Here is an 18537-nt window from a genome sequence, read left to right on the forward strand (position 1 = left end):
AGATGGACATTTTGGTATCTTTTTTCAAATCTGGGCAACGGTAGAGGGATAAATTAACAGTGACAGCTTAGAGGAACAAGAAGAATGTGTATGACTTCGTGATGGAAAATGCTATCCACATCCAAAAAAAGAACTATGGAATTTGAATGCATATCGAAGCATACTATTTGCTTTTTTTTTTCTTCTGTTGAGTTTTGTTTCCTCTTCCTGGGTTCCTCCTATTGGTTCTAATTCTTACTTACAACATCACTAATGTGAAAATATGTTTAATAGGAATGTATATGTATAGCCTATATCAGATTGCGTGCCATCTTGGGGAGGGAGGGAGAGGGAGAAAAATTTTAAACTCAAAAGCATATGATAAAATAAATTAAAAAAAAAAGAATGTGTATGACTCCTCATCCTGTCTCCTGATCCCTCTTCTTGAGGTGAATTACTTCACTCCCTCTGGACATTTTTCTCTTCTGTTAAAATGAGGGTTGAATAAAATGGTCTAGAACAGAGGTGGGGAACCTGTGGTCTGGAGGCCACATGTGGCCAGCAAGGTCCTCAAGTGCAGCCCTTTGAAGTTTAGATTCAGTCAAAGGGCTGCACTTGAGGACCTGGAGGGCTGCATATGGCCCCCAGGCCACAGGTTCCCCACCCTGGACTAGAAGGTTCCATTCAGCTCTAACATTCTATGATTACAAGATTAAGTGGTTTCTTCTGCCTGCTCCATTCATCCCTCCATTCAACTATCTACAAGCAAAAGTCAAGGAAATGTTAATCTTTTTTTTTTTTAAAGCATAGTGCCACCTGCAGGAGCACAAAATGCTTGTTGAATTGATTTAGTATTAACTTTCACACTTAATAATAAGAGCTAGCATTCATATAGTGGTTGGTTTTTTTTTTTGGGCTAGGCAATAAGGTTAAGTGACTTGCCCAGGGTCACACAGCTAGTAAATGTTAGGTGTCTGAGATCAGATTTGAACTCGGGTCCTCCTGAATCCAGGGCCGGTGCTCTATCCACTGTGCCACTTAGCTGCCCATATATAGCACTTTAAGGTTTGCAAAGTACTTTCTAAATATGATCTCATTTTATACTCAACACAACCCTGGGAAGTAGGTACTGCTATTATCCCCATTTTAGAAGTAAGGAAACTGAGGCAGACTGAGGTGGAGTGACATGCTCAAGGTCATACTAGTAAGTGCCTTTGAACTCAGATCTTCCTGACTGACGGTCTATAGTACCACCTAGCTGCCACACTTAAGCTGTTAGGAACAAGGGGAAAATTAGGGCAGCTAGGTAGCACAGTGGATAGAGCACCGGCCCTGAAGTCAGGAGGACCTGCGTTCAAATCTGGCCTCAGACACTTACTAGCTGTGTGACCCTGGGCAAGTCACTTAACCCCAATTGCCTAAAGGGGGAAAATTAAGGGTTGGAACTATTCCAGGATTGTAGAATTTAGAACTAGAAAGATTTCAAAGATGAGGAAATTGAGGCCTTTAGAAGTCAAGTGACTTAGCCAAGATGGTAAGTATTAGGGAAGGGAATGAGCCTTTGTATAGCGCCTCCTATAATAGGCCAGCATTTTACAATATTATGTCATTTGATCTTCACAACCTTGAGAGGTTGGTGCTGTTATTATCCCAATTTTACACTTGAGGGAACAGATACTAAGTGACTTACCCAGGGTAGTAGTAAGTACCTGAGGCTAGATTTAAACGTGGGTCTTCCTTACTCCAGCCCTAACACTATCTGATGCACCAAGCTGCCCTAAGTATTAGACTTGGGATTCAAACTAATTCTCGTCATCCTAATGCAGCATTCTTTCTTTTCCAACAAGCTGCTTCATCAGGTACAAGAATATTTTTGAATCTGAACTGTAGACGATCCAACGAAATTCAATTCAACAAACATTTGTTAAGTGCCTTCTTTGAGCAAGGCACTAGTTATTCAGAAACAAAACTGAGAGTCTTTGTTCTCAAGAGTTTATATTCTAAGGGGCAGCTAGGTGGTGTAGTGGATAGAGCTCCAACCTTGGAGTCAGAAGGACCTGAGTTCAAATCTAGCCTCAGACACTTGACATTAACTGTGTGACCTTGGGCAAGTCACGTAACCCCAGTTGCCTCACCAAAAAAAAAGTTTAGAGTCTAAAAGGCAATGTGTGTGTGTGTGTGTGTGTGTGTGTGTGTGTGTGTGTGTGTGTGTGTTCGGGATGGGGGGGTGAAATATGATGTGTACACACATAAATATAATAGAAGGTAAAAGGTTAGGGGCAAAGAAGAGCTCTGCAGACATTGTTCTAGGAATCTTTGAGTTGGGAGAGAACATGTTTTCAGCTGAGGAGGATCAGGGAAGGCTTCATAGAGGAGGTGGCCCCTGAGCTGATTTTGGGTACAGAATGCATACATGGTAAATGGATATTCCCAGTGAAGCTGAGCCAGCAGAAACTGGTAATGGTGGTAGTAAACACAACAAATCCACTAGCCAAGTATTTATGATTGGGAGCAGCAAGAGACAGGCAGCCACCCAAGAGTGATTCTGGGGAAAACTCATCAGACCACATTGGTTTTGTGGTTATTGTGTGATCTGGCATCAGAAGCAGGTTAAATATGGAAGCCCAGGAAGTACCTTGTTTATGTTTAGCGCTGTGAGGCGCAATAGGATGTGCCAGAATTAGGAACTTGTAATAACTGGCGTGGGATCACTTGTGTTCGGGACTTGAGTGGTTTAAAAAAAAAGAAAAGAGATGACCAGTGGTGCAAGATGCCTAAACATGCCACAGCTGCAGAAGCCTCATCATAACCCGAATGTACACTTTTGTGGGACAGTATAGATGTGGCCTTCAGAGTTAAAGGGACATCAATTTATTTTGCCAGGTTTAGACGTGGGTTTAACAGAATGTTTACCCCTCAAACTAAGCCTTCTTCTACTCTTTGCTGACCTCAGCTGTAAAGGTGCCTCCCATTATGGCCTCACCAAGGACCGCAAGAGGCGCTCACAAGATGGCTGCCCAGAAGGCTGTGCCAGCTTGACATCGGCGGCACTTTCTCCAGACATCTCTGCAGCAGCTACCATTGCCTTGATGACAGATGAGCCAGGCCTGGACAACCCTGCTTATGTCTCTACCACAGATGACGGCCAGTCGGCAAACAGCCCAGTAGACTCTGGTCGAAACAACAGAGGTGAGTGGGAAAGGAAAGAGCGGGACTCTGGAAAACAGGGTCAGTGAGCTGGCATTGTCTCCTTTCTAAGGGGGTCTCAGAGTTAAAGCTAGAAGGGCATCAGAGGCCTCCTAGTTCAACTCCCCTCATTTTATTGAGGAGAAAAGTGAAGGTGAGTGGAGGGATTTGAATTCAGGTCTTCTCACTCCAAATCCAAAGTCCTATGGATTGCATCACTCTTTCTAGGATTGTTACCAGATTAATCATGGATAGAAGGAGAACTATGTAGGATTTAACCGTGGAACAGTCTTCTACGGAGAAGCCCAGCATTCTTGAACGGACAAGTGGTGAAATTTGTCAAGTGCTCATGGTTCTGGTGCCAGAGCTCTGAGGACCACTGAGCACTGACACCGCTCCTCTCCTCCAGATGCCATGAAATGCTGAGGCACTAGGGAACCGCCACCAGCCCTGAGTGTGGGAATAAGTTACTGGCATGGTCGCCATTTGGATGTAACGGGTGGCTTTTCCGGCTTTCTTAATTCTCTCTTTTTCCTTACAATAGCTCAGCACTTTGAGCGATCCACCGTCAGAAGCAGATCTTTCAAAAAAATAAACAGAGCTCTGAGTGTTCTTCGGAGGACAAAAAGTGGCCGCGCGGTGGCCCACCAAGCTGACCAAGCCAGCGAAAGTCCAGAGAATGCTATCGCCACGGAAGGTAAACACGTTCACCTCAGTTCTTGACTGGATGGGCTGGGGAATCAGGAGAGATTCTGCAATTCAGTCCCTGGTAATGATAAGAATAATCATTTTGTTTGGCCATTTTTCGGTTGTATCTGACTCTTTGTGAGCCCATTTGGGATTTTCTTGCCAGAGATACTGGAGGGGTTTGCCATTTCCTTCTCCAGCTTATTTTACAGATGAGGAAACAGAGGCAAACAGGGTTAAGTGACTTGCCCAAGGTCACACAGCTAGTAAGTGTCTAGGCCAGATTTGAACTCAGGAAGATTAGTCTTCCTGACTCTAGGCCTGGTACTCTGTCCCCTGTGCCACCTAACAGCCCTAGAATAATAATAGTAGCTTATAATTCAATTAGCACACCTGTTTGTAAAGAGCATAAAGAACTAATATGCCTATTATCTCATTCCTCAAAACCTCCTTTGAAGTAGGGAGGGAGAGGAATTATTATATCCATTTTATGGATAAAGGAAAAAAGGCAAAAAAGGGCTGGGACCCCCTTCTTCAGATGTCAGTCTGATACACATAAAAGCAAGACACTGAAGTAACATCCTTTGTGTTTTCCACTGATTTAATCTCTCTTGATCTGGGGCAGTGCCTATGGTCAACCTCCTTCTACCTGGGAGGTTGGTTTCATTCATTATTACTTGGGTAGTAGGGCTTGATCAGAGGCAGACCAGACATATCCTATTCCGGGGAGGAGACTATTATCCCCAGACACACCATATTACCTCAATTGGCAAGGATGGATGAAGTGTCCAATAACAAAGTAACACATAATTTTAGAGTTGGAAGGAACCTGGGTAGCATCTAGCCCCATTCTCACCCCAATTTACCCAATCAGTTCTGCTCGAGGGCTTCCCATCAGAGGTAACTCGCTCTAGCAGCTACAGAATAATCAGTGTCTTTGTTCTGGGCCCATCATCCTGTACAGTCAAGAGCAGCGCTGGTGACAAGGTGGAAGACACTTTTGCACATAGAAAGAAGTGAAAAATAGAGGGCAGAGTTAGGCTTGGGGTTGGAGAAGAGAGATTAATTTTTCCTAACTCTCAATCAGATGCCTCCAAATTGTATGTATTTGTCGCTTAGCCGGAGAGGTCTGTTTTGTTTGTTTCCCAAAGGATACACAGAAAATACATACTGAGGCAGTGTGGTAAAGTATATAGAGAGCTGGCCCAGGAATCAGGAAGACCCAGGTTCAAATACTGCCTCTGGCAAAAGAAGAGTTAATGTCCAGATGATGCTGTATTCAACGCAAATCCATTCAACATGCAGCATATGTGTATGTCATACGTGTGACAGTGGGCTAGACTTTGGGAGCATAAAGACAAAACCAAGGAACTGCACATGTTTAATTTGGAGAAGGGAAGACTTACAACTGCCTTCAAGCTTTTGAGGAGTTATATGTTGTGCTGGTTGGTCCCAAAGGACAGTCCTAGAAACAGTGGATACAAGTTGACAAGAGGCTGATTTAATGGCACACACCAAATGTGAGACTAGGTGATAGCTAGGGCATTAGGGTTAAGAGCTGGAAACAACAGAGATGATCTCGTTTTACTCCTGGATTTCATTTGGGAAAAGTGAAGTGATTGCTTGCCCAAGGTCACAGAGATAGCATTGGGCAGAACTCCACCCTAGATCTTCTAATTCAAAGTCCAAAAGTCTTTCTTTTACAATTAGGGAGGCAGCCTTTCCTTATGCAAACTCACAAAGAGAAAATTCCTCAAACCAGTTTTATAACAACAACAAAAAGTGGGAGGGGATAGAATCATCAAACATACTGCTTTTCATCTTCAAAGTGATTTAAAGATTTAAGTTTAAATTGCCTAAATTTTGCACCAAATAAAAAACTGAGGAACCCAGAAGTTAAGTCACCATCTAATGTTACAACACTTGTTAATTACAACACTTGTTAATTAAATTGGATCAGAGACTCAGTTTGAAGTCCAGATTTTTTGAGACCTGGTCTTTTTTGGGGTTTTTTTGGCTAGGCAATGGGGTTAAGTGACTTGCCCAGGTCACACAGCTAAGTGTTATGTGTCTGAGGCCAGATTTGAACTCAGGTCTCGGGAATTCAGGGTCAGTGCTCTATCGACTGCACCACCTAGATGCCCCGAGACCTGGTCTTTTTGAAGGCACTGAATGGTGAATGGTTACTAACTTTAAGGAACCTTAGCTCTTCTCTGTATTTTCCCAAGAGAGTAGCCCACTTGTTATCCTATTAGAGAAAACGGATTAAGGTCATGGGTTTTGGAAATAGTGACAGATGGACAAGTGGGTTACAAAGACCCCAGACCCATTGTTGTGACCTTTCCAGTTGACATAATTAGTCAAGCCTCCCAGGGCAAAGGCTTGGCAAAATACCCCGTGAGTTAGAGCCTCCTCCCCTTTCTGTGTGATTCAGTGTACTTGCTGCTTAAACCAGCTACAGCGGGCAGCCTAGCCTGTCCTTTCTGAAACCCCGAGATTTGAAGCTGCTCAGAGATAGCTCTTCCTTAGAAATAAAAATCAGTGTCATTTAACCTTAAGATTCTTGGGCAGCTAGGTGGTGCAATGGATATAGCACTAGCCCTGAAGTCAGGAGGACCTGAGTTCAAATGTTACCTCAGACACTTACTAGCTAGGTGATCCTGGGCAAATCACTAAATCCTGATTGCCAAAAAAAACCAAACCCAAAAACAAAAGTCACCTTAAGATTCTTTACTAGCTTTAACAATAACACGCTATCTGGTGCTGCTTATGGGTACATTGGTTCAAGATTATGGTACCAGTGCTCAAAAGACTTTGAATGGAAGCAGCTAGGTATGCAATGGTAAGAGAACCAAATTGTAAATCAGAAAGTCTTGAGTTCAGAGCTGCCACTGTTTACCATCATATCCTACTTCACTCCTAAAGGTACATACAACACACACACACACACACACCCCTACATATGTGTTTATATGTATGTGCGTATAGCTATATATACATACATATGCACATATATACATACACACATTATTATATATACACATACATTTATATATATGTATATATATATATATACATATATATATGTATATATATATATATGTATATATATACATATATATATGCACACACATATTTTTAAAGGGGTGTTTATTGTTATTATTGCTGTTCACCCATTATGATCTCTTAAAAAACTAGGTCAGCTAGATGCCTAGCCTGGAGTCAGGAATATTCATCTTCATGAGTTCAAACCCAGTCTCAGACACTTACTAGCTGTGTGACCCTGGGCAAGTCACTTAATCCTGTTTGCTTCAGTTTTCTCATCTGTAAAATGAGCTGGAGAAGGAAATGGCAAACCACTCCAGTGTCTTTGTCAAGAAAACCTGAAATGGGATCGTGAAGAGTCAGACATGGCTAAAATGACTGAACAACAACAACCATAAGAAACTAGAAATTTTCAAGGCAAATTTCTTTACACGATAATAGATTTTGAGCAGGAAGAGACCTTCCAGGTTATTTAGTCAGACCTCCTTTTATGGATGAGGTAGAGAGATGGCAAGTGATTTGTTCAAAGTAGCACAGGGAGTAAGTGGCAAAGTTAGTATTTTGAGCTAGAAGACCCTCTGATTCTCCAGCTGGAGCTCTTTCTATTGTGTCTCAGCACAGTCAATGAAGATGTTTTAGTTCTAACACCAACAAAGATTCTTCTGAGAGGAAAGGAGTGAAGAAAGAATCTAAAAGAGAGGTGTTCAAGTCCTACCTCAGACGATGACTTGGCTGTGTGACTCCGAGCAAGTCACTTCATACTCTGAGCCTCTGTTTTCTCCTCTATAAAAGGGGAAATATAATGACATTGATCTCAAAGGCTTTTTGGTTAGGATTAAATGAAATAATATACATAAAATGCTTTGTGAATCTTAATACAAATGCAAGTTATTATTATGCTGGCGTTCACTCTTCGGAGGAATAATTGTCATAGCACTAAAGCTAGAAGTACAAGAAAGAAATGTGTGAAATAGATCGGAGGACAAGAAAAAGGCAAACTCCTTCCAGTCCTTTTGATAACCAGGTGACAAAACATATTTTAATGGGCTTAGGAGCCTTGAAATTAAAACTGTTCCAGAAAGATGAGTGATTACTTTTCAGTAAGTCCTTTTGTCTTTTTTTTCTCTCGCTTTTTTTGTGTCTTAGTTTTCCCAAGGTTATATCACCTGATTCCAGATGGTGAAATTACCAGTATCAAGATCACTCGGGTGGATCCTAATGAAAGTCTGGCTATCAGGGTCGTGGGAGGCAATGAAACTCCGTTGGTCCATATTATTATACAGCATATTTATAGAGATGGAGTGATTGCCAGAGATGGAAGATTGCTACCAGGGGACATGATATTAAAGGTACAGAAATCGGTTGCTGCAGGGTTAAATTAATGAACTTAAATTTTCCTGTGTATTTCTATACAACTTTGCAAATTATATCTGGCACATGGTTCCTTTATGTGCATATCTTTGTCCCTTCCCCTACCCCAACTTCTTGATTTTTCCTTCTCTGCTTTTCTTTCTGGGTATCTATGATGCAGTCATCATAGAACCACTAAATTCCAGAAACAGAAGAAACTTAAGGGATAGTCCAGTTCCACTTTCATCCCAAGCATGGATTGTCTCTGCAACATCTCTGATAACTGGTATTCTAGCCTCCATTTGAATACCTTCAGGAACAGGAAACTCACAACTTCCTGAGCCGCAATGCTTATTTCACTTTCGGACACCTCTACCTGTTAAGAAGCTTTCCTTCTTCACTTCCCTTCTCTTCCTTTAATTAGCTGTAATACATATTTTCCTAAAACATATTGTTTTAATTAGAGGCAGCTAGGTAGCACAATGGATATGCAGTCATGAAAATATGATTCAGATACAGCCTCAGGCACTTACTAGTTGTGACCTTAGAACAAGTTACTGAAACAGGAGATAATCTGGTATTTACTAGATGTGACTTTGGGCAAGTCACTTAACCTCTGTCCATAAAAAAGGCAAGTGCTCACATGGAGGTCAGAAGAAACAATACAAGGACACCCTCAAAGTCTCCTTTCTTTTTTTTTTGGTCAGACAATTGGTGTTAAGTGACTTGCCCAAGGTCACACAGCTAGCAAGTGTCATGTGTCTGAGACTGGATTTGAACTCAGGTCCTCCTGACTTCAAGGCCAGAGCTCTATCCACTGCATCGCCTAGCTGCCCCCACCCTCAGAGTCTCTCTGAAGAACTTTGGAATCAGTTGTGAGACGTGGGAGATACTGGCCTGACCACCCAGCATGGTGTGCCCACATCAAAGAAGTGCTGTGCTCTATGAGCAAAGCAGAATTGCAGTCAAAGGAGACATGGGGTGGGTGAATTTAGAGACATCTCCGTTCCAAATGTTCACGTGAACTATTTGTGCCCCCCTGTGGTAGAGCCTTCCAAGTTTGTATTGGTCTGGTCAGCCACAGTTGGGCATCCTAGACCTTGACCCCAAAATGGTGATGTCATTTTGGTCTTCTTGGAGAAAGAAGGACAACAACCAGCCTATAAAGTGGGGATAAGAATAGCATCTTCCTCCCAGGGTTGCTATGAAGATAAAAATGAGATGATATTTGTAAAGCCTTTTGCAAGGGCTATCTAAATGCTAGGCATTATTATTGTTGTTATTGTTACTGTCATCATTATTTCATTAAGAGTTAGTTCCTTTGCAAATGAGGCTGCATGCAGGTAGCCAGTGAATACTTTCTGAGCATTCACTCTGTGCCAGCGGCTGTACTAGGTAATGTGGGTGTAAAGATGAATAAGGCCCAGTCTTGTCCTTAGGGAGCTGACAGTCTGGGGAAGGTCACTAGGTGAGAGGAATCACTTGAGCACATTGGAGGTACATGTAAACTACTGTGTTGGAATGCAAAAATATAACTTGTTAAGTGCATAAGAGCTATAATTATACCTGTCAAATCTGAGATGGTGCTTTATAGTTACAAACACTTGTGCCTATGTGTAAGTTTATAGAATTCAGGGGAGGGAAGAATAAGGATGAAAGGAGAGCAGTTTGAAATGTCTTATAGTTCTCAAAACTTTCAGAGTTGTTCATTTTTACAATGTTGGTAGGAGAGAGAGGAAATGAATGGAAATAAATTTAAAATGCATAAATAAGTGCTGAGGTCCAATGTTAGTAGAGAACTCTATATGCAAAAAATAGTTTATATGCAAAAAAAATTGTCTCTTTGTGAAATATTGTTTCTTTGACCATTATAAGAGGCATGAGTCCTGGTCTTAATTGGATTAAAATTAATTTTTGATTAAAAAAATGTATACATAGTAGCATTTCTTATCACAGGAACTATCTTGGAAAGTGGGACTTTCCTGATGACTAGCCCCGTAAAATAAACTCAAGGGGTAGTCATTTATCTCATCTGGTAAGGAATTTCCACATTCCCAATGCCTCCAAGATGGCTTGAGTGTGTGAATTCGTTCCAGATGACTCCACCTTGGCATTCTTGGGGCCCCAGCACCCCCAAACCTCTTCAGCTACCCAGTACTAGAAGAAACAATATTATAAAGATGTTCCCTTGAATACCATGACACAAAACATGTAGCTTCTTGAGAGCTTTGCTAGAGTTTGGAGACAGAAAGAGCCCCTGCGCTTCTAAATAAGCCATGCTGAATTCCTTATAGGATGGATGGCAGAATAGTAAACCTTGCCCTGTTGTGCAGTGTGTTGACTGTTCTTGAATAAATGACAACCCACCCACCCACCCTTATTCCCTCTGCTTTCTTTGCTGGGGATCCAGAAGATTTCCCTGAGGGCACACACACACACTGGCTGGAATTAGTTTATAATCTTCCTCTAATGACTAGCTAGCTGCCAGAAAAAGAAGCCTCACTAGTATTAGGGAAATCCAGGCCACTTGTTTCTTCTTTTTTCATGGTTTCAACCTCGGGAGAATTGAGCTACAGAGCTGCTGTGAAATTGTTTTCTTCCAGAGTCATGAGGAACTTTCAGGGGGGCAGCCTCTCAGCCAGGGACTGTTTGGAAAAGAGTAATTCAAACCAGAAAGCTGTATCGAGCATTATTGTCGCACTGCTGGGTTGGGCATATTTTCAGTCCCTTTAAGTGGCATTTCCAAATGCTCTAATGTTGTGTAGGATATGTATGGAAGCTCTTATTTACTTCAGTTTGATTTAAACCCTGCAAAAATTTCTCTGTGAATGGAAGAAAAAAAAACTGGTGAGAAAGGAAGACATATCACATTTCTTTAGATCCAGCATAGAGTTTCACTGAAATGAGTAAAAACTGAAGTGCAAACTCAAGGCAGGTAGGTGGTCCAGTGAGAGGGTAGTGCACTGATCCTGGAGTCGGGAAGTTCTAAGTTTAGACACTTAGCTGCTGGGTGACCTTAGGCCAGTCACTTAACCCTGTTTGCCTCAGTTTCCTCATCTATAAAATGACCTTGAGAAGGAAATGTCAAACCGCTCCAGTATTTTTGCCAAGAAAACCCTAAATAAGGCCACGAAGAGTCAGACCCGGCCAAACAACAACTACTACTAGTAGTAAGGTACTGTGACAGGCTTTAGAAAGATAACAGTTGAGAAACAGTCTCTGCTGTCAAAATACTTGTTTTCTACTGAGGAACATGACATGTGATAAGTACAACATGATCTGGGTTGAGAAGAAAGCAATGACAATTGTGTGTAGGGATTTCTGTATGCCCATGCCCATGTACGAAGGGTGCTCATTTTAAAAAAAAAGAAAAGAAAAGAAAAACAGACCAACCATTTGTGGGCCCTGCCCTGACTCTGGTTCCTTCCCCCTTAGGTCAATGGCATGGACATCAGTAGTGTGCCTCACAACTATGCCCTGAGCCTCCTGAGGCAGCCTTGCCAGGTGCTCCGGCTGACAATCCTGAGGGAGCAAAGGTACCGCAGCAGGACCGGTGGAGTGGCCCTTGAGACTCAGAGCCCCCGTGATGACAGTTTTCACGTGATCTTGAACAAAAGCATCCCTGAAGAGCAGCTTGGGATCAAACTAGTACGCAGGGTGGATGAACCCGGGGTGTTCATTTTCAACTTGCTGGATGGTGGTGTTGCTGACCGGCATGGCCAGCTGGAGGAGAATGACCGGGTGTTAGCCATTAATGGACACGACCTGCGGTATGGTAGCCCAGAAAGGGCTGCCCAGCTGATCCAGGTGGGTCATGGTGGCCTCAGATCACTATCTGAACCTGCCTAGTCCCTTTGGAACCTGTCATCAATACCCTTCCACCCCAGCCCCATCCCTGTTACCACCACACATGATTGGTTATGACTTTTTGGGGGAGAAAAGGTTGACAGGCTACCATTTGTACAGGTTTTGTCCAAGTAATGTTGCTGTGAATGTTAGTCATAAGAGTGCTAGAAATTGCCCAGTTATCACAATAATCAATCCATCTGGATAATGAGTATCGGGTAATGTTGTATCCTGAAAAGAGAGCATGAAATGTGGGTTCAAATCCTGGATCTAACATTAGCTGTGTCATGAGCAAGTCAGTTCTTTGAAACTCCATTTTCTCACCTGTGAAATGAGGATAATCATTATTTGCACTGTTTACCTCACAGGGATGCTGTGAGGGAAGTGTTTTGTCAATTATAAAGTATTGTAGAAAGGTGAGTTATTATTATAATTGTTATTATTTTTCACTGGTCCTGTGGTTTCATTGGCATACACAACTTCTGATGAGGATTCTTCCTTTACCAAGGTAAATTGGCACCTGTTCTGAAATTAATAGTATTAGAAAGTTGATTTGAGACACTGAGAGCTTACTCTGACTTGCCTAGAGTCAGCCAAACAGTATGTGCCAGGGGAAGGACTTGAACCCAGGCCTTCTCGACTCCCAGACCTATTCTCTATCCACTACAGCATTCTCAAACACCATTTTAGCACCTGGAAGGTGTATCACAATACAGAGGTGTTCACATCGTTGAGTTCAGGGAGGCCTGGCATTTACCTTAGTGAAGACTAAGATACGATAGATACTAACCTGTATGCTCCAGGATCCCTAAGTATTTCAGCCTATTCTTGGGATATCTGAGGCAAGAAAACCCCCTATGCAGCCTCTTCTGGGAGTGCTAGGGACCCAGACTACTTAAGGTAGGACTAAGTTCTTAGGTTCCCTTTGGATGAGCCTTTTCTGGAGCAGTTGGGAGCCTCATGAGTATGTCACTCCTTCTATTCACTCCCCTGTTCCTACCCCATCCACACCCACCAGGATGCCCAGAGTAGCACTGAGACAGTTGTTTGCTTCATCAGGCAAACCACAGATCTCATGTTGGCTCAGAATTCCTGGCCTTGAACCTATATGGGATGGGATATAGTGAGGGTTTCTACCTTTTTGCTGTATATCCACCCTTTCTAGATATGTAGGTACCATTATAATTTTGTAGACTTTGTGCAAAAGCATTCCTGCAAAGTTCCCCATAGGAAATCCGATCTGAGGGCTTGGATTTTAAATTGTATTTAGTAATATCTTGAGTTTATAAAATCAGTAATTTGGCACCATTTATTGAGAGACCAGCACACTATGAGGAGTGATAGCGGGACGTCATCCCTGCCCTCAAGGAGTATTCCCTCTAACTATGTCCAAGGAAGGCCCCTGCCTTAGTCCCCTGCTCTCTTCTGAGCTGTTGATGATGTTTCATTTATATTAGCTCATCTGAACTCACATTCAGGACAATTAAAGGATATCTAGTGATAGTTCTACTTTAGTGATGGGCAAATCTAGTCAAGGAGAGGTAAGATGACTTACCTGACACCACATCACTCTTTCCTGCCCTTGGCATTAAAGAGGAGCCAACCTGAGCCCTGCTGCTCCCCTTCTTGCTGTCTCAATACAATTCTCACTCTCACACTGTGGGACAAACATAGAGTGAAGCCAGAATCGTTCCGTTTTTGATGGCAAATGGTTTACTCAGGCAGTAATGAAACTGTCCCATGTCAGTTCCACCCCCCCAGGGATTCCTCATGAAGTCATTTGCCAAGAGTGTCAGCCATGAATCCTCTTTTACATGCCATTTTGTCCCCATGGCAGCCTGTAGATTTTCCCTCTTTCTCTGAGGCCCCAAGGCTTTGAAGACTCCTTGGAAAGCCTTTAACACAGCTGGCTAAACATCTTTGAAATAAAGCCCTATTTGCATGCGATGAGGATGGGCATCTCAAATGTTGGTACCATTCATTCCACAGGCATGTAACATGGGCCAAATGCATGAAAATATTCACTCATGGAAAAGGAGGAAGCCATTCTGATTTTCTTTATGTTAAGATTTCACATGCTGTGATGTTAGATTAAGGGAAAAAAACATATGACCACAAACTATCTCTAGGTCTTCTAGTTGTTAGACTCTGTTTTAGGTCTTTCAGCTTCATCTGCACCAAATCCAGTGCATTTTAAATTTTAGGAAGAAAAAAGAAACAACATCTCAGATATAATACTCAGATAACTGAGTTTGCTGAGACAACTCACTAACTGTGTCAGTTGAAAAGATCTTAATTGAATTCAGTATTTTTCCTCTTGTTAACAGAGAGGCAAAAAAACCCCAAACCCCACTCTATTCCAAGGAGGTTCATTTATGAAATGAAATCTTGCCTAACAATGGGAATTTCTAAAAAACATTTCCTTTTGCTTACTAAACAGAACCAATTTGCTTTATAAGCAGAACAAGAGTGGGCTGGGGAAGATCCCACCAAAAAGCTGGTTAGGGAAGAAATGGAAAAAATGAAACACTGTTGAAAAAAACCCAACTAAGCCCTTGTTAATTCTAAAATGTGGATATTTCTATGATTCTTGTAATATACACCAGGCCAGGATGGAGGTGGGGGAAGAGGGGGATGGAATTAAACAGACTGCCCCCCATCAAAGGGAGAAGGTCAAATTTCCAACCAATCCCCAGCCAGCCTTGGCCTGATGTGTGTGCTCCATGAATCACATTTGCCTAACAGAAGAATTCCCAGACAGCATGTCCTTTTGGTCATGTTTTCTCTTAAAGTACCACGCACTCTGGTTCTTTCCACATGATTTCAGGGAAGAGTTATTACAGAAGAAGCCACAAATGTTTTGAATTGGACAGACTTTACAAATGTTGGGTCTTAACCTCTGCTTACTCAACAGCAGCTCTCAGTTTGCCAGACCCCGAATGTTGGGCCCAGAGTAAAGCAGAGCTCCATCATGAGAGGACCAACGGTTTCAAGTATTTGTGAAGGTCATTTCCTTAGCAACTTGGATGTTCCTGCCAGTGTCAGTTTCCTAATAACTTTGAAAACAGCAGTCATGTGATCGACTTAAATGAATGCTATAGTAGCATTGCTGAAATCTGCAGGATTACACCTGAAATGGACATATCAAAAATAAGAGAGAGAAAGCTGAAAGGTGATAGTCTCAGATTTAGTTTTGAAAGATCTTTGAAGTCATTTAGTCCAACCCTTTCCTTTTACAGATCAGGAAACTGAGTCCCCAAAAGTTTGACTTAAGGCCACATAGGAAGCAATAAGTAGCCGAACCATTATTTAAACTTACATCCTATGATAAATCCAGCAGAGAGCTCAATGTATTGAACTTTGGGGTGTCAATGGGTACTGCTCAGTTAATAAAAACACATCCTATGTACAAATGATTAGAATGGATGTGGTTGTGTTGAGAAACATGCTTATTATGAAACTCTATTGCCAAAGTATTTTGGTCTGGACTTATAATTTCATCAGCGCAGAAACCCCCTCCACTGAGACAGATCAACAACTCAGTTATCACTAATAGATTTACAGAGTTCCCCAAGGGTTCTTAAGAATTTTAATCAACAAATAAACATTTAAGTGCTTTCTGTGTGCCAGGCACTGTGTTAAGAGCCAAGAATACAAAAAGAGGCAAAAACAATCCCTGCCCTCAAGGAACTCAAAAATCTAATGGGGAAGACAACATGCAAACAAATATATACAAAGCAAGCTATACACAAGATAAATTGGAAATAATTAACAGAGAGAAGGCACTGGAATTAAGAGGGGTAAAGGAAGACTTTTTGCAGAAGATTTTAGTTGGGACTTAGCCAGAGAAGCCAGTAGGCAGAGATGAAGAGGGAGACCATTTTGGGCAAGGGGGACAGCCAGAGAAAATACCCAGAGCCAAGAGATGGAGTATTTTATTTGTGGAACAACCAGAAGCCCAGTGTCACTGGGTCAGAGTATGTGTTGGGGAGTGAGGTGTAAGAAGACTGGAAAGGAAGGAGGGAGCTAGGATATGAAGGGCTTTGCATGTCAGAAGATTTTGCATTTGATCCTGGAGGTGATAGAGAACTACTGGAGTTTATTGGGGGGGAGGGGAATTGTAGGGGGCATGACATGGTCAGACCTGCGCTTAAAGAAAAGCACTTTAGTAACTAAATGGAAGATTGTTTAGAGTGGGGAAGAGGCCTGAGGCAGGCAGACCCACCAGGAGGCTATTGAAATATTCCAGGGGTGAGGTGATAGGGGCCTGCACTGGAGAGGTGGCCTGTCAGAAGAAAAGGAGGCATATTGAAGAGATGTTACAAAGGCATGGGGGACAGTGAAAGATTGTGAGGAGTTGAGGGTGACCCTTGATGGAGCCTGAGGAACTGAGAGGATGGTGTGGCTCTCTACAGTGATAGGGAAGATTTTGTGGGCAAGGAGTTCAGGAGGAAAGCCACGTTTTAGATATGTTGAATTTAAGATATCTACTGGATATCCAGATAGAGATTAGTTAAATGACTGGCTTACAGTGATATAATTGGTTATTAGAGGCTAGATTTAAAAATTTTCCTGATTCTCCAAGTTTTTTTTTAAGCAACTTCAGACTTATCCAATGAAAGACTTAGCAACATAGATGACAAAGCTAGGTATCTTATAGATGCATAATTTCCAGGTCTTTCAGGCACCATCTAGTCTTGAATACTTCTCCCTGTGCTGGAGCCTAATAAAATTCTAAATGCCACAGGATGGGAAAGGTGTCGTTTCAGTGATCACCTAGTACCTTCTGAGAAAAAATAGCTATGTCTATTAACTGATAAGTTATTTCAGCAAAGGACAACTAATAATTAAGGAATCTCCACAGGGGATATTAAATATATATAGTATACATTATATAGATGCAGAGTGTCCCATATATCATAGCTTAAAACTATACTAAAACATTTGAAACACTCCTGTATGGTATATTTGTATGTATATATGTGTATATATGTACATGCATGTATGTATATATGTATATGTGATGTACATGTACACATATAAAGCTATATCTGGAAATACTTTAAACTGCACTAAGACCATTGTAACATCATGTATAGGATATACCTTTAGAGGCCATCAAAGAACAAGTAGTTGATTGCTTACTTTCTAGCCAGCCAATGAGTGCTGCTGAATACCTAGAGCTCTGAGGCAATCATTTAGAAGTCAAGTCAACAAGCATTTATTAAATGCATAATACAAGCAGAAAGAAAGATAGTCTCTGCCTTCAAAAAGCTCGCATTTCATTGGAGGAAGACAGAACTTTAAAGGAAGCAGAAAAGAAGGGGAGGGAGGTATGCCTAGGGACAGGGTAGAGACTGTCTGGAGGGTCGGGAGTGGAGCCTGGAGAGGAATGACCATAACTGGCCTGTGCAATTTTCTTAAAGTGGAGGTTCTGGGAGGAGCCAGCCAATCAGAAGAAAGGGCCGCAGGAGCAGAGGGTACTTTCAGTGTGAGAAGTTCAGGGGTGAGAACGAGCTTCTGTGGTGAGGAGGCTTCTGTGGCATGGTAGAGAAAGTCTGCAGACAGGATGGATCGTGGGGAAGAATCAAGTTCCCTGGAGTTGGTCAGAATTCAAGGTGAAATTTATTTAATTTTAATTAATTAAATTTAATTTTTATCTTTGTAGCTTCGTGCTTAGCACAGTGCCTCACACATAGTAAGCACTTAGTTGGACTGGGCCATCAAATTCAAATCCTTCATTTTACATATAGGAAATTGAGGCTAAGTAAGGCCCAATAGCTTGCTCAGCACCATACAACTTGTAAGGATCTGAGGCAAGATTTGAATCCATCATTCTGTTTATGACACCATGGCATCTCTCAAAAAAGATAAATTGACTAACCTTTATTATTCATTATGATATCATTCATGGTCAAAATATTTCAGACACTGTTAAGAAGTAAAAAGAGTGCTGGATCTGGAATCTGGACTTGGGTTCAAATCCTGGCTCCATGGTGTACCATCTGTTTGATCTTGGGAAGTCTTTACCCTCTTTTCTGTAAAATGAGGGGCTTGGACTGGAGAATCTCTGAGGTCTTTCTTTTCTAGCCTGTAAGTTTTTCAATTAAAGCCAACAAGCATTTATTAAGCACCTACTCTTAAGCCACTGTGCTAGGTTATGGGAATAAAAAGACAAGTGAAAAATAGGCCTTGCCCTGAAAGAGCTTACATTATACTGGGGTCTTTCACACAGAATTTCCTAATGAACTCTGTATGTCCAGAAAACACCAGGGTCACACAGCCAGTAAGTGTCAAGTGTTTGGTCTGAGGCTGGATTTGAACTCAGGTCCTCCTGACTTCCTCCTGACTTCAGGACCGGTGCTCTACCCACTGCGCCACCTAGCTGCCCCCCCAGTATTTTTTCAGATGAAATTCTTCTTGACATTATCAGGAAGTCATGGG

The 18537-nt window shown here is 42.0% G+C and overlaps 1 protein-coding gene across 4 annotated transcripts in view; it reads left to right on the top strand.

Annotated features, from left to right (window-relative positions):
* Positions 1–18537, top strand: part of LNX1 (ligand of numb-protein X 1) — a 228879-nt gene that overhangs the window by 177854 nt on the left and 32488 nt on the right. For all 4 annotated transcript variants that reach the window (XM_020989954.2, XM_020989947.2, XM_020989971.2 and 1 more), the window contains 4 exons: positions 2933–3168; positions 3710–3862; positions 8044–8246; positions 11683–12054. In XM_020989954.2, the coding sequence (XP_020845613.1) occupies positions 2933–3168; positions 3710–3862; positions 8044–8246; positions 11683–12054 (964 nt within the window). The remainder of the gene's footprint in view (positions 1–2932; positions 3169–3709; positions 3863–8043; positions 8247–11682; positions 12055–18537) is intronic.

This window comes from Phascolarctos cinereus, unplaced genomic scaffold, assembly GCF_003287225.1.
Source record: "Phascolarctos cinereus isolate Bilbo 61053 unplaced genomic scaffold, phaCin_HiC Scaffold_9;HRSCAF=440, whole genome shotgun sequence".
Lineage (NCBI taxonomy): Eukaryota > Metazoa > Chordata > Mammalia > Diprotodontia > Phascolarctidae > Phascolarctos > Phascolarctos cinereus.